Source organism: Dendrobates tinctorius, unplaced genomic scaffold, assembly GCF_039654945.1.
Source record: "Dendrobates tinctorius isolate UK_male_01 unplaced genomic scaffold, ASM3965494v1 ptg000010l, whole genome shotgun sequence".
Lineage (NCBI taxonomy): Eukaryota > Metazoa > Chordata > Amphibia > Anura > Dendrobatidae > Dendrobates > Dendrobates tinctorius.
The window spans coordinates 13,225,216-13,242,363 of NW_027361678.1; the positions used below are offsets into that span (position 1 = coordinate 13,225,216).

The following is a 17,148-nucleotide window of genomic DNA, read 5'->3' on the forward strand; positions in this document are numbered from 1 at the left end:
CACTTTTGCGGAAATAGATTCAGTGAACCATCTTATTCAGTACATCCTGGGTATTTGTGTGTATGGTCCAGGGAATGTTCCCTGTTTGCCTCTGCAGGAAGAGAGTCGCCATCGGACCGCCCACCGGACTCACACAAACTCCAGGGGTCTCACAGAACACGATAGGTTATACTGAATCCTCTACCACTAACCTGGACATCTGCCCGGGTGTCTCCTCTGCCACCAATCGGCTGCATGTACAGATAATGGAAGGAGAAGACACCAAGAGCAGCAGATGCCAGAGACAACCATCACTGGCATCATTTCTATCATGTGAGACTGAGCGGGAAGCAAAGGTGCAGCTCCACAAAACCGAGACGAGGTCACCACTGGCCCTAGCAATGTGTCAATGCACAGGATCCATCGCTGGTCGTGTGCACCCGACACTGGGGCAACGCCTGCATAGTCTGTGCTATTAATTATCCTTCTGCAGCGCTCTGCTCTGTTGCGTACAGCCAAATATCCCTCGAAAGCGCAGCGCTCTGCAACGACCCAATACCCATCTGCAGCACAGCGCTCTGCAACGACCCAATACCCATCTGCAGCACAGCGCTCTGCAACGACCCAATACCCATCTGCAGCACAGCGCTCTGCAACGACCCAATACCCATCTGCAGCACAGCGCTCTGCAAAGACCCAATACCCATCTGCAGCACAGCGCTCTGCAACGACCCAATACCCATCTTCAGCACAGCGCTCTGCAACGACCCAATACCCATCTGCAGCACAGCGCTTCACATAATTAACCAGTCTCACAATCCCGAACAGAATGCATTTGCAATGAGCTGCAGACACAAGACTTCCCTCCCCCAGGAGCAACACATGAACAATCCCACACGTTCCTAAGGGAAAATCCAAGCGTTTTCTAGCAAACTGTTACAGGATTGGGCCGGACAAGTGCTCACATCTCGTGTAGGAGCCACAGGGCCTGGACTGACTACATTGCACAAACAAGGCCGTAAGCTCGGGCCAGAGACCAGCGATCACACAGGGCATTGTGGCCAGTGAACAGATTGATATACACCCATTTAGGCCGACCTGACGCTGGGTCCTCGGACCTTACTGTACACCTTTATCATAGAGGGGGAATATACCTACATTTTGTTACAAAACTAGATTGGTTGTAATGGACGGTCAGACATCTGAAACTAAGGGAGAGAAAGCGACATCACCTACATGTACTGAGCTGTGCGAGAAGAGCAACATACCATAGATCCTGGAGAAGAGCGGTTCTTTCTCGTTGTCGTGGTGGCCAAAGTTGTGGTGGTCTCCATGATGGTTGTGGATAATTCAGGAGGCATGGAAGTGGTAGGCGTCGTGCCAAGGATGGATGGCACCTCTCCCACCAGCCTCACACTTCCACTGATGTTGATATGGGGGTTGTGTTCGGCCGCCATATTGAGAACTTTCAGGCCATTATAGTAGATACCCGACAGCTGCCCCTGGAATGGCCGCCCCCTGTCCTTTCCACCGACGGCTATATGTGCTTGGGTATTGAAGATAGTCAGGGGTCGCCCTATAGAGACACAGTGAATAAATGTTATAATCTCAAAGACACAGTAACACCAAAAAGATCAAACATTCTTCATGATAACAGACAATGATGGTGGTCACATCAATGACGAGCCGTTACTTAGAGTAGATAGAGGCACAGCGCCGCCCAAGGTCCGACTGGCACAGGCGTCTACACGTCCCCTCCACGTCTCTCTGGCAACTTTTGCGCTGGTGTCGGACAGAAGGAATTTTGCAATTCAAGCTATAAGTCAGAGGCCGAACCTGAGCGCGGAGGCCGCATGTCACTGACAAATATCCAGATACTTCATTGGAAAGACGGACATGGCGGCAGTCAGCTGAATTATCGAGCCCCCTAACTATGAGAGTGGCCTTAGTGCCCCCGATTGTGTGCAGAGTCTGCAGCCATTTCCTCTGTCCCTGGGTCTATAGCTCTGATAGAGGCGGCTGGGATTCATTAACACACAGACACCAATCAATAGCTCCCATTGACCTCGTGTCCCGGCTCCTCCACACACTGACGCTTGGTTCTCATTTCTTGCCTTCCCCTTCCTACTGTTAATGTTAAGCATTTTGGCGGTGTGGAAAGAACTAGAAAAGTAAAGGAAGCGTCAAAGTATAATGGGATAGAATGACAGCAGAAAAAGGCATTGGAGCAGGCAGATCATCATACTGAGCGCTGCCTGCTGGACGTAGGGAATCCTACAGCTTTACTGTACACCAACCCTCAGAGGCGCGTTCACACTGAGCACAACATGCTGCTTTCTAAGTGCATTTATCAACCATTGGTGGGACGTCCCACAGAACTGCATCTGCTGTGGTGCATAGGTCATAGCAGATAATCCTGCAGCCTCCTAGGGATCTCCGGACACTTTTCACCCTAAGGACAGAGAAGGTTATTGGTACCTTTTGCAACGCCAGTTCCCACTCTCTTGAACTCAGGATTCAGAAGTCTTGTGCCATCTTCCATTCCTGAGATACTGAGCCCTGAAAAACAGGGACCCCGATTTGGATAATAAAAAAAAAAAAAAAATCTGCCGGCAGTTTCCAGCGAAACCTCAGCAAAATATGAAAAAATATCAGCCATCCTCCTACCACGAGCAAGAACAGGAGCAATGCAGAGGATCGGTCAGCAAATGCTGCTGGGAATGCAGTACGATGGGAGTACTGCCATCCTGTATGCCAGATGTGGAGTGCTAGATCGTGATCTCCGGACACAGGAGCCGCCATGGCTGAGGACAGTGGGGACGCCACACTTGGTGAGCCACATACCATCACGCCTTTAATCAGTTTCACAGCTGGATTTTCGAACATTCATGTCTTTTCTACAGATAAAGGTCAATTACAGACCAGGCGTGGAGAGAATGAAGAAAAATAGCGGCTTCAGAGTAGAAAAATAGAAAGGCCTCAGATATAGCCTGCTCGAATGGTGGCAGGACCTCCACACACCACAGGACACATCCACTGCCAGCCATTTCTACCCATAAGTGGGAGGAGGACAACGACTTACATGTGGATAGTGGGTGACATCAGGCAATGAGCTTCTTCAGGGGTGGAGAGCGGGTGGTGTGATGGGAGACTGGGCAAGAACCGGCTTTAACGTCACACGCTCAGTGTCACAATTCCCACTATCTTACTATTATGGACTATTTTTCCATCCATCATTTTATGACCTGGATTAAAGAATTAGCAGTAAACTGTGACTCTGAGGAAAAGGTAAAGTCAGAGCCAGGTCTCTCCTCTGCAAGCTCATGCAATATCCTCTGCAAGCTCATGGGTTGGAAAGACAGGAAAAAAAGGCGTCAGAAGTCCTGGGTTACAGGTCACTACCCTGACTGGACAAGTACAGGGATAGTGCAGCTTTATATCAGGTCCACCCTATAAAATGTATCCTCAGATGACCCTGGTCCTGACCCTCACTGACGTCCGGCTGCCCTGTCATTCAGGATTGTGAACCTACCTAGAGACAAAGGACAATGTGGGACAAGATCACACAACGCCTCTTACTACTGTCTTTTCAGAAAATATTCCCTTACATTATTAGGAAGGAGCAGGTGATGAATGATCCAGTACTCAGAGATCTCATGCATCAACCACCAGAAAACAGCAGCAGATCAATGGAAATGGATGGCAGCAGAGACATGCAGGAGTCCACCCATCGCCATCAGCTCAGATCAGTTTGAAAGGGAGATTCAGGCTGATGGGGTCTCCCCGAGATCTTGTCTTCTTCATTGCACCATATAACAGCGGATCTCTACATTATACCCCATAGGCGTAGGATTATACTGCATGGCATCACAGAGGATACATGTATGAACCCTCCGAACACAGCCCCAGTAATGTATCCGAGCCGTAGAGCAAAGCGTGCCCGCCATTGCACATCAGCATGCAGCACGGGGTCATGCAGGGTCACACCTATGTAGTTACCTTTATCTTGCTGGCCGTCGTCTGGGTTCCGAGGCAACTTATAGGACAGCTTCGGTTTTTGGTGCAGCTCGGTATTGCCTTAAGGTTTAAAAGACAGTGTTATTAGGGGTTAGCATTGGTGGCATGTGGTGTACAATACTTGAAGAGCTTTGGCATCAGAGGTCAGGCTCGTCACATCACAACTAAACCTTTCCATTCAGCGCCACTTCTACCATGTGTGACATCATTGACGTGTCACATGTGCAATCACCGTTGGCCCGCACGACGGCTGCTGCTGCCGCCCCAGCGCAGACACATACGCCCACAAACTTAACTCCTAGATCATCTTACAATTAGGTTTAATCTGCTCCAATTGAAAATCCACAAAAGAAGCTAAAATCAAACTGCAAGATTATTCCCACCAACACTCTGTTACAGGAAGGAAGAGAAACCCTAAATCCCCCGATCCGGTCTCCAGCCGCAGAGCAGAAAGCGAGGAACATGCTATATGTGCCGTGAACTAGTCTCAACAAGCTGCTAAGTCCCACGGCCGGAGCTGAAGTCTTCGGGGTCCCTACGGTCACCTTCTCCACACTAGAAGACAAGGATCATTTCTGCTAGCAGCTGGAGGAACGGCGGAGGAGCTGGACTGCTGCCTCAATCCCATAGGACTTTCTGCAAACCGATGCTGTGACAGATGGATGCAACTCACTGTCAAAGTCACTTACAAGACAAGTAGCTAAAAGCCCCGGGTTATTGTAAGAGAAGCCTCTGTGAGACAAAGTAAAGTGTCTGCATCCTGATCTAATCGTCTGCTGCGAGAGTGAATGTATGCGGAGAAAGAACAAGGTGTTTATAGGTCTCTGTGCAACAGCAACAGCAAGCGCCTGCAGGTCAACTTGGGCGTCAGCACGTTTATAAGCCAGGAACATCGGGGTTGGTCCACCTGAAGAGCAGTCGGAGTCTTGGACAAAGGGATACACCTTGTGCATGCTCCATTCCCCCAGAATACCGGGGGGCAGCCTCACTTTCTGATGTCCGGCTGCAGCTTTTAAAAACGGACCCATGTTACTGATGGAGAAGGAAGGAGACCTGGGACACAAAAGGGCCGTACTTCTCTATAGGACTTGCTATGTGAACTAAAACCCACAGTAAATATACAGGAGGTTTTCCCTTTAATTACTTTTTTTTTCAGCTTAAAAATGCATTTCCTGTGCTCGTCATGCTAAACAGTCTGCGTCTCCTGCCCGTGCTGCTCTTATGACACAACCGGCAGGTGTGAACATACCCGAAATCCAGATAGAAGGTTTATAACCCACTGCGACTTCCCCAGGACAATGCTTGACTGCCAAATGCAACCAAGATCTTAGACATCAGATTAAAGAAGGAAACAGAAACCAGACTGACAATGTGGATGGGACGTAAAAACATTGCAGGAGCCAGACCCTGCATATAGCCTACATACTCATCACATAACCGGTCCTCGTAGATACGGTTTTCTAAAGAACACAGAAGTGCGTTCTTCCCGCTCTCGAGCTGGCAGCATTTAAAGGGAATCTGTCACCCCTTTTTTGAGATATCATATAATGATATCATTCAATTGTGTGTCACATAAGGATTCTCTTAGTACTTTTGCTTCCCCCTGACCCCGCACCTTTCATGCATAAATACCTTTTTTATATCGGTTCAGATGTATGTAAACTGCCGCTGTCCGGTCCGCTGGGCGGGGCTTATTCATCTGCTCCCCCCCCTCCCTGTCTTGCTCTACACAAGAAGAAATGCGTAGAGCAAGACAGGGAGGGGGAGCAGTTGAATAAGCCCCGCCCAGCGGACCGGACCGTGGCAGTTTGCATTCATCTGAACCGATATAGAAAAGGTTTTTATGCATGAAAGGTGCGGGGTCAGAGGGAAGCAAAAGTACTAAGAGAATCCTTATGTGACACACAATTGAATGATATCATTATATGATATCTCAAAAAAGGGGTGACAGATTCCCTTTAATCTCAGGATTATTGGGAGGATTACAGTCTACCTTTACAAAGCTAACTGTATTCTGTGTCAGATTAGAGACCCGGGACATCTCCCAAAGCCATCTCCCGATGCCCTCTGTCAACGCCATTCCCCAACAATCTCTCCCAACGCTCTCTCCGGACGCCATCCTTCGATGCCCTCTCCCAACGCCATCCCTGATGCCCTCCCCAGACACCCTCTCCCGAAGCCATCTCCCGACGTCATCAGTTTGCAAGATGCGCAGTTAAATGGCCATAAACCGATCCCACATCAGATGTGCACGGAGCGATCTGTAACAGATCTTTCAACGCACATGTTGCCATTGTCCTCAGCAGCACAGCTCCTATTTATACAGGATGATGCGCTGCCAAGAATGATGATCTTTTCTGTAAACCAATAGATTATTTCACCCAACAAAAAAGCAAAAAGTTTGGCACTTAGACTGCATTCTTATCATGCAAGGAGCGGTCCCATGAACACTCACTGCCGATATCAGTGCAGTGTAAATCTTCATACAGTACGAGACAGATGTTATCTGACAATGTTCAAAAAAGGACCTGATCTACCAGGTGCCATCTACCAGGCTGGAAACATACCAGACCCGCCACAATCTCTCCATGGAGGTTCACCGGGCCAGCACTAATCCCATCCAGTTCTGCGCTTCCAGCTCTGCATCTGCACTTTTTTTGGGCCTTGTCTGAAACTCTAAGAGAAGTCAAATAGATTTACGGATTGTGTCCCAGCACTAGAATACTGCCCTAACTTCTCAGGACGATAGGCAGGCAGTACAGAGCTGGTGAAGTCCCTGTTGCTCTGGCACTGTCACCCCGGCCCCCTGCAGTCCTTGCTGAGGATGTCCTGCTTACAACATTTGACCACTGCAGCCAGTCAGCGATCTTGATTAGCTGCAGCGTGCACTTGTTGTAGATGGGCTGCCATCCTGTGAACAAGGCAGGGAACGGAGGGGAGTTGGCTCCGAAGCACCCATGACTATTCTTACTTATCGGTTTTGGGGGCCGAATTGGTCAGTAGTCTGACGACCCCTTAAGAAGATCCCTAGCCCATTAAATAAAGAGGTTGAGTCCCGGGAAGTCATCTCTGTCCTTATTTCCATTTTCTATCCAATATCTTGCAACTCCAGGTCCTCACCCAGAACATCATTCCCCAATAAGACCCCTAATAATTCACCAGCCACACCGTAGAGAGATAAAACCTTTACAGAGCTGATAATCCTTTCATTATAAAGCATCAGCTCTCCGGCTCATGTATATCTAGTGTGTGCGGTGCGGATACCTCCAGGGTAATATTCATTCACAGGCCAGTTATCCACTTGTAGAGTTGCGTTCCCTCCGTTCCGTGTGTATTTCACCACATGGTATTTGCCGTCATTCACTGGGGTACTGTCTTCACGTATGGAGATATCCATTAACCCAATGTTAAAGGTGACCCCAACCTTCCCCTGCTCCTGTAGGGAAAAGAAAGAAAAGATCAGAAACAAATGCACACGACAGACATTTCTGTCCTCCCCACCGGTGTCTGAATTTATGGCGGTTGCAGGTGATACAACCATCTGTCCAGTCTGTCAATGTCCCCGTATACAGCCATTTAATGTCACCAATTCAACAATCACTGTGGTTAAAGGAAGAACGACTGTCCAAACTAAGCACAGGCTCTCGGTGCACATGTGGCACAGCCAAACTTTTTAGGGTGCACCGAGCACCTGTGCTTGGTTTGACCAGTCATTCTCTGTTGACAGACCCCATTAAGGATTATGTGCCCCTCAAATGAGGACCAGTCTCACAATGTGTTCAAGCTTTTACTTTCATGACAATTGAGAAGAAAAGCTGCAGTTTCATCCTCGACTGCAGCGCTCGTTATTGCTGTTCCGGGACCAATCCAGGAACATTGGCAGATCAGATTCAGGGGACTTTTGTGATTCGTCGCAAACAAGCAAAGAACACTATAAAATCACAGAAAAGGAAGATCTCCTGAACAAAAGAAAAGAGAGACTAAAAAGATAATGAAGCCATGCAATGCCAATCAGCAGAAATGGTGCAGCTTCACGTCCTTATATTGTGTGTCTCTCCTGTAATGTCCCAGTGCTGCAGCTGCATATCCCTCCCACCTCAGTAAGATCACCTTACATTCCCCTAATAATTCACTTAGAGACCCTCAGGATGGCAGGAGATGGGTACTGTTGGAGTTTTCACAAGCTGCAGTAGAGCACTGTTCATACAGAGGAGAAGCCATCGCAGCAAATTATAAGTTGGCGGCAGAACGTTGCTTTCGGATGTGGGGATGCAGGATTGTGACAGCGCGCTAAGCACTGCCCGGCCCGCCCTAGTCTGTCCGAGGAACAAGGGGTCTGTGTATATCTGGGGGTCAGTCCTGGTAAAACATAAGCAGCAGCTGCTCTGCAGATTCTTGGCTTGTAGCCTATGTTGTAAGGTAAAAAACGAGGCCATAGGAGAGAAAGCACAGATGAGGGAACGTCATATTTCAGGAGAAGACCTGCACCTGTAACCTCTGCCACGGTGCATGAAAGAGCAGGGAAATATTCCTCTGACCTAGAAAAGGATTATGTGTGATTATGTGAAATTTGTCCATCTTGAGATCAGAGCCCATCGAGCCACTCACGCTCTGAACATCAGGAGAATGCATCTTGCAAGAAGCTTTTAATGCTTTCTTCCATCAATTTGCTCTCTGGAGCTGGAACAGAGGAACCAGAAAAGCCGAGGACACGAGTCATTGGGGTCATAAGCTGAGATGTAGTGAGGAGAGGCGACGTGGTAGTGGAAGCGACGGAGCCGATAACATCCGGATCACCAGAGTATGTGTTGTGGCTGATAGAATACCGGGGGTCAACACACAGTCAGCTCCCCAGGCCCACACATATGGGCTCAGCTGGTGGTAGGGCAAAAGTCGAGATCAGAGCTTTACCGTTACCCATAAATCATTATTTTCCAAAAGTTGACAAACAGAATTGGCAGTCATATTGGATGTCACACAGTCTGATCCTCTCTGGACCTGACAATAAGGAGACGGCCCGACAATCACATTTGCATTATCTTCACTAACAATTAAGTATAAAATGTTGATTTTACCAAGTAAACAAGTCATTAAACTGTCTTGGCGACATGGTCTTCTGGTGACTGATCTGTGGCCAGTCCCAGGTTTGGCTGCATGCTCTCCATAGATGGTTTCCGGAGCTCCGCTGATGATGGAGGCCATCGAGCTCTTCCTAGGCTTATAAAGAGCTCTCATTAAAGGGGAGCGCTGCTCCGACCTGTCCCCCCAACACAAGGCTTGTGCAGCGTCTCCACCAGTCCGCATCGTGTCTGGCACTAATCCATTTCTCATTAAACACATAGCACTGGCAGGACCACAGTGCCGCTCGCGGCTCATCACCGATGGCTCAGTCATTAACAACAGCTCGTCACAAGATCATGATGAATCTGTCTGTAATTAGGCACTTTTGGATTAATCAATTTCAATTTCTACCTTGTCTGCAGCACGAGAAGTCTTTGCGCCCGAATAGAGACCCCTGGAGCGTCGTCACAGGGACATCTCAGCAGAGAGACATGGACAGATGATATGAGGACTGAACAGGTCACTGCTCGGTCCCATGCGCAGACATATGGGCAGCCATAGTCTTAGAGATGGACCCACAAATCAATAGTCGCAGCGGGGTGATCAATCCTCTCCTGTCTCTGCAACAGCTTGATGAATGGCCCCGTGTAGTATTGACAGGGGATGACTGGATGAGTCCCGGACGCCATGGGCTTATACACAACAACTCTCATTTCTTGTTTTTCTTATCAATAGTGGCAGAAATATTAGTTAGCGTCGTCCCTGGGAGCGGCCACTCCCTCACCCCGGTGCCCTCTGCACAGTACTCCACCTCTACAGATGTAGAAATCTACAGTAACAAAGGATCGCTCCCTGGAACAGAAACCCCAAATTCAGCCCCCACACATTCGGTGAGCCCCCTTCTGACTGCTCCATACACAGATAGGTTCTCTAGGTGAGAGCTGGTGCTGGATTCAGAGATTTCTCTCTAGGGACAATCCTTCACTCCCCAACATCATCTATGGGGGAGAGTCAGGAGAGAATGTGTGTGGCGGTCTTCACAATCGTGAAAGTTGGACAGAAAGGACTAGTTAGAAAGTTACACCTTCAGCAAGAAACCCTCTCTTCTGATGCTCTGCCGGACCCCGAGGATTCACAGTGAAGTGACAATGGCCGTTCAGGTCGTGTTCACATGAACGGCAGTTGCTTCAAAAGACGAGCTACTGTATGGAAAGGAATACAAATTTCATTAATTTTGGAAAAGGGGTTGTTCACCTTTGAGGACTTTTTTTCGTTATAGTACATGTAAATGGGGAGAACAACATATTTTTTTTTTTTTACAATTGGTTTACATGAAAACTTTTGCACAGTTTTCTATGAACAACCGCTGAGTTGCACAGTCTATTGTCTGATGTGACCGTCTGACGGGGAGTTTGCATACCCGTTACTTTCTGAACTCCTCACCACTGATATATGACCGCAGACAACATCAGAGCTGAACGTGGAGGGAAGCAAAGCGCCAGAAAAGAATGTTTTATGCTCAAGACCTGATTCATCATTAGTGAGATTTTTAAAGTCACTTCTTTTTTTTGTAGTATAGCATTTACTGATGTTTCTGGTGCCGAATTCATCAAAACAGCGCACACTGTTCATGAATGTTGTGAAAAATAAAAAAATTGTTCTATATTTTTGCGACTTTTCAGTGCATTATTTCTTATGTTCTGCTAAAATGTTGCAAAAATTGCATCACCATGTCAGGTGCATATAAAATCACTCCAGGACATTTGTGACAAATTGATGAATCAGACTACAGCATCTGGAGACAAATTGAGAGTTAAATATGGAAAAAAAAAAAAACACGACAAAAAAGATGAAAAAAATCAGGCAGAATTGCAATAAAATTGGACCCAATGAATTGAGAAGCTTATATATAACCAAAGAAACAACCTGGGGCAGACCACCATCCCGCCGACTGTCAGGCTTTTCCTATGAACAGCAGGTAAAGGATGCGTCCCCAGTTTCTGGTGTGTACAGGGACATCAGTCATTACAGCCTCTCAGCTCTTAATCACATGTGGAAATGACAGATGGAGACTCTGCATCCACATCACATTACTGCAGAACGGTTGTGACGGTTATGGAGCAGAACCGGTGTCACCCCCATCTGCCCCATCTCGCCAGCATTAATTATTCACTAGGTTTCCAGGTCTCCCCATGGTGGAGCCGGCGGCAGCCTCACATCCTCCACAAGGCACACGTCTATTTTAGGCTCATCTGTCAGCCGACCTTGTGCTGTATCATCACTGCCGGGGCTGAGCTCCATGAATCAGATGAGCATTCATTGCAGAGACCTACTTCAGAGTATATTCCGCATGGACGAGAGGGCGAGCGGACAGCAGAACTTATGGACAATTGTTAGTGGATTCCTGGGTTAATATCACATTCTATTAAAGTGTTAGCAGCAAGAATTGCTCAGTGTTGGACTGCAGACTCGCAGAAAGGCAGGGCCGGCAAAACTCAGAAGGCCAGCAAACCTCAGAGGCCGGCAATCGTCCTCCTATAAGAAAAAGCTGCGTGCTGACATATAAGGCTCGGTGCCAGGGTTTCTGTGGCTTGTGTCGATGTGAAGCTTGGGCTTTCTGGAGAAGGATTCACATTATATATAAGCACAGAACAATTCTAGTTCATTCCTTGATCATAACCAGAATGTATCTTAACCTACGCAGCAATGAAAGGACACAGACAGCAGATCTCCGTGGTGCCATACATCACATGCTGCCATGTTACTGCCCACACTGCCAAGTTAGCCGGGATGTCTGGACTGTAAGGAAACAAATACCTTACACATATCTCTCAGCAAAGTATCCCACTAGTACACAGAAATGCCCCCAGACGAGCCTTCTTTTCTCCAGCTCCTGTGAAAATCAATTTTAGTCTGTTCCACACTATGTGATTCTTTGAAGTGAAGCGGGGGCATGCGAGCCACGTCTGAGCCGGGATGGAGCTGCTGTCTAGATGCCAATTATCCTAGAGGGCCGAGGAGTCAGGGTGGCACAGGGGGTCATCCAGGCACACACCAATTCAAAGAGCTCTATGTTTAATGGAAATACCGTTCAGAGAGAATCTGGATCAGAACGGCTTCAATTCAATTATCAGCTCAGGGCAAAGTGAGGCAGAAAAAACTCAGACAGAAAAAGAGACATCGAATGTGGGAAGATGCAGGAACAGAATAAGCAAAAGATGAATGCAAGGACCAATGATGTAACCGAAGGTCAATAGAAGGAACCTCGTAAAAACCGGTAACACACCATGAGGAGAGACCAAGACAACTCTGCTTTACTGTCAGTGGCCTGGCAATAAGAAGAGGAAGAAAAAGAAGAGGAGGAGAAGAGGAAGAAGAAAAAGAAGAGGAGGAGAAGAGGAAGAAGAAAAAGAAGAGGAGGAGAAGAGGAGGAGGAGAAGAAAAAGAAGAGGAGGAGGAGAGGAGGAGGAGAAGAAAAAGAAGAGGAGGAGGAGAGGAGGAGGAGGAGAAGAGGAGGAGAAGAGGAGGAGGAGAAGAGGAGGAGGAGAAGAGGAGGAGGAGAAGAAGAGGAGGAGGAGAAGAAGAGGAGGAGGAGAAGAGGAGGAGGAGAAGAAGAGGAGGAGGAGAGGAGGAGGAGGAGGAGAAGAAGAGGAGGAGGAGAGGAGGAGGAGGAGAGGAGGAGGAGAAGAAGAGGAGGAGGAGAGGAGGAGGAGAAGAGGAAGAGGAGGAGGAGGAGGAGGAGGAGGAGGAGGAGGAGGAGAAGAAGAAGAAGAGGAAGAAGAAAAAGAAGAGGAGGAGGAGAGGAGGAGGAGAGGAGGAGAAGAGGAGGAGGAGAAGAAAAAGAAGAGGAGGAGAAGAGGAGGAGGAGAAGAGGAGGAGGAGAAGAGGAGGAGAAGAGGAGGAGGAGAAGAGGAGGAGAAGAGGAGGAGGAGAAGAGGAGGAGGAGAAGAGGAGGAGGAGAAGAGGAGGAGGAGAAGAGGAGGAGGAGAAGAGGAGGAGGAGGAGAGGAGGAGGAGAAGAGGAGGAGGAGGAGAGGAGGAGGAGGAGGAGGAGGAGAGGAGGAGAGGAGGAGAGGAGGAGAGGAGGAGAGGAGGAGGAGGAGAAGAGGAGGAGGAGGAGGAGGAGGAGGAGGAGGAGAAGAGGAGGAGGAGAAGAGGAGGAGGAGGAGAGGAGGAGGAGGAGGAGGAGGAGGAGGAGGAGGAGGAGGAGGAGGAGAAGAGGAGGAAGAAGAAAAAGAAGAGGAGGAGAAGAGGAGGAGGAGAGGAAGAGGAGAAGAGGAAGAGGAGAAGAGGAAGAGGAGGTGAAGAGGAAGAAGAAAAAGAAGAGGAGGAGAAGAGGAAGAAGAAAAAGAAGAGGAGGAGAAGAGGAAGAAGAAAAAGAAGAGGAGGAGAAGAGGAAGAAGAAAAAGAAGAGGAGGAGAAGAGGAAGAAGAAAAAGAAGAAAAAGGAGAAGAGGAAGAAGAAAAAGGAGAAGAGGAAGAAGAAAAAGAAGAGGAGGAAGAAGAAAAAGAAGAGGAGGAAGAAGAAAAAGAAGAAGTTGTCTACAGGAGGTCCTGGAGAAGAAGAAGAAGAAGGGGTTGTTTACAGGAGGTCCTGGAGATATTGTGTAAGAACATATTCTATGATATTTTAATACTAATGTAAACTCTTATTATCCTCTACAATGTTCTCAATGCAGTTACATACAAGGGGAAGGTGACCCGTTTCTGCACCCATTCTTGTATGAAGACTCTATACTTGCTGACAGACAGATCCCTATATTGTGTGACTTCTCTGCTTCCAGTTAAACAATCTGTTGCTGATTGCAAAGCGCAACCACTTGCAGCCATGGCTGGTCTTTGCCTCACTACTTAAGGATTGGCATGTTCTGCTCAAGCAAATTACACCCTTTCAGGCCCTCTGCAGGGAAAGCGGGGGTGTGATTGGAGATTACAAGTTGTACCAAGTCCTGGACTACACAAAATGGGTTTAACCATAACACCACCAGTAGGCTAAGCAGATGATCGTTTAACAGCTGACACCTACTGACCTGGCGCTCTTGTCCTTTTCTGTTTGAAAAGTACAGGACATAAGTGAATAGTGATAATGTTGTGGTCTTTTCATTACGAGACAGTGCACAAAGATCTTCAAAATATAAAGCACCCCCCAGAATTGACATCATGAGATACAAGTGTACAGCTCTACTTATTAACTGCACAATATCCTAGCATTGTCAGGTACAAGGAAACAGACCACCCCGGACTAGAATGCCATAGTCTTTCCGTCACAAGTCTTGAACGTTTCTGTAGTGGATTTACAGTCTCCCCAGACTCCCCTTCTATCCTGCCATTTTCTCCCTCTCAGCCCAAACCAACAAACTACCTCAATTACATTGACAAATTACATAAGATCTGGACAAAAATACCAACACCTACAGTTAAACTCCATCAGTATAGTGAGTCCACATGGCCAGCAGACCACCCAGAAGGGACATTAGCATCAGTCACACAGATACAGCAACAAGTATCACTGCATCTGGTGGCTGTACCCACGGGACAATGCACCATCCACATGGCCTGTGCAGCATATTCTTGGTGGATTGGACATGGAGCAATACTGTGCCAATTCTTTGCAAATATTTGGTCAATGGACCTCTCCTGAATTCCAGAAATTAATCAAGCCGGGAGTTGCTGGAAGGCAAGTCTAGTGAAAAACTCATTACCAGACAGAAAAACACATTAATTCCTTCAGCTCGCAGCAATGTAAAGTGACAGGTAAAATCTACGAAGCAGACAAAAGAGAGGATGGCTGCGTCGGTGGAGGACGAGTGAGTGGACATCGAACATGGATCTATTATCTATCAATTATTAATCAACCAACTGCTGAATCTCTCACCAGCAAACAAAAAGGAAAGAGCCAGAAGTACAGGAGCGGTGATTACCCTACAGGGGCCCGCGGCAGCAGCCATGGTAAGAGCGGCGGGACGCCTGTGTGATACTAGACACGTACAATGCTGGTTGCTACAAACCGGGGGGCGGCCGTCATTGTTCAAGGGATGGATGCTGGACAGAGAAGTTGTCACCTGAACATTAAAAAGGAAAAACCCCAAACCATTATCTGAATCAGTCTATCGCTCCGAGCAAGGGCTGCAGCAACTCTAGGGGCTCGACAGCAGATCCCCCCATCTCAACATGTCTGTAGGGATAGCGGGACTGTCCCCCAGAGCTGAGCAATGTAGGGCTGGAAAGGTTGCTGTGTCCCACAGGCTTGAAACAGATGCTTTTCGGTGTAGAAATCATACAGAGCACAGAAGGCTCATAATTAGAGAATGCATAATGATCCATAAATTACTGCAGTAGCGCACGCACTGCACAACGGAACAATACCAAACTCTGGGTGCAGCTCGTATAGTGCGAATGCCATGGTCAACAGCAGCACCTACACATGTTCATCAAAGGGACTGTACATCCAGAACACTACAAGGTAGACCTCTACATCCATTATAACACCTGCTGCGGCCTGGCTGAACATTAGCGTGGAGCAGCACAATCCCATCTCAGCTGGAGGCTGCGCCCATGGAGTTCAGAAAAAGATGTCCAGTATCTCTCATAGCCCGGGCAACCCAAGCAATCCTGCCCTCGATCCGCCAGAGCAATCCTACCTCCCTATCCGCCAGAGCAATCCTGCCCCCCTGATTTATTCCGTGCACCACTCCACAATTCGTGCTAAATTGGTACAAGCCTCCACAAAGATGTTAAGACGAAGTAAATTCCAAAAATCCAAGGCACTGAAGATCCTCCATCACTAAAACTTCATTGACCCAAGGGGAAAAAAAATAAGAGAAAAATAAGGCAGAAAAACATGTACACCTTTTTAATGACTTGATAAAGGCCCTGCATGGCTGAAACATTGCATGTTTTTTCTGCATGATTTTTCTCTAGTGTGTACACTCGAGTCGATACAGTTTTTCTGAAGGAGGATCTTTGGAATTTTCTATTGGTTACGTTGGTCTATAAATTACCCTTATACTTTACACATCCCTAAGGCTGCCTTATCTGATATATTATACGAGCAATGTTCAATAATTTATCTACCTGGATATAAAAACACAATTTTCAGAGAAAATGTTATTTACTTCTATTCAATATAATCCCCTGGACTTCAGCACAATTCTCCAACTTGGCTCCAATGATCGGATGCCCTCAGGCAGAAGGAGACTTCTTGATCCTGCTAGGATCCCGTTCCTGCCGCCCTGACATTATGATTGTCAGGAAATCATTGCGAGATATAAAGCTATCTCTGGAAGCCGGTCTGGACTCTAGGGTGGATGGTGAAGCTCCCTGACAGCAGCTTGTGATTTCCGAGACTTGTGAGCCGGCACACTGTTGTGAAGCAGTTAACACACCTGCCAACAACTTCCCACAGTGTTTCTCTTAGCTAGAGCCGCCTCTCGCTCTACTCCACCAGATCCGCCTCCTGCCTGCTCTACTCCGCCAGAGCCGCCTACCAAATTTTTCACGGTGATCTGCTGTGAAGACACAGAGCTTGAAATGCGGTGACCTCATTACTGACTTTCTCCCTTGGTCCTGAGGTCACTGTAGTTCAGTACAGCTGGGAACGCAGCCTCAGTGAAGTCAATGAGGCTGCGCTCGCAGCATCTCATTCACCAGTGGTTCTCAGCCTGGACGGTCGCATCTTGGCACCGTCCAGGTCTAAAAACTATTTAGCCCCCAGACATGGATTACAGCATGGGACAGAACGACAGACAGGTATGGTATATTGCTTTTTTTTTATTTTATTTTTATTACAGGAGATCGAAGGCTTTGGTGGAATTAGGCGAGGTTGTAAGTATGGTTTAATTGAGATTATTAAAGGAATCTGTGTCATTTTTTTCAATTAAAAGGACTTTATTCTGGGTGTCTGTGTTTTCTTACAGTGTGACTATGGGGTTAGTAATGGGGGAGTCTTATGGATGCCTCTTCATTACTAAACTCGGGGCTTGACGTCACGTGGCAATACAAAGGTGACATCAACCCCCCGAACTATCACCCCAATTGCCACCGCTGCAGGGCAAATGGAAAGAGCTGGGCAAAACGCCAGAATTGGCGCATCT

General features: G+C 47.7%; 1 protein-coding gene across 5 annotated transcripts in view; it reads right to left on the reverse strand.

Moving 5' to 3' along the window:
* NRXN3 (neurexin 3) overlaps positions 1-17,148 on the reverse strand; it is a 512,486-nt gene that overhangs the window by 25,071 nt on the left and 470,267 nt on the right. For all 5 annotated transcript variants that reach the window (XM_073587115.1, XM_073587106.1, XM_073587097.1 and 2 more), the window contains 4 exons: positions 7,261-7,432; positions 3,979-4,056; positions 2,458-2,538; positions 1,248-1,555 (listed from right to left, as the gene is read on the reverse strand). In XM_073587115.1, coding sequence (XP_073443216.1) covers positions 1,248-1,555; positions 2,458-2,538; positions 3,979-4,056; positions 7,261-7,432 — 639 coding nt within the window. The remainder of the gene's footprint in view (positions 1-1,247; positions 1,556-2,457; positions 2,539-3,978; positions 4,057-7,260; positions 7,433-17,148) is intronic.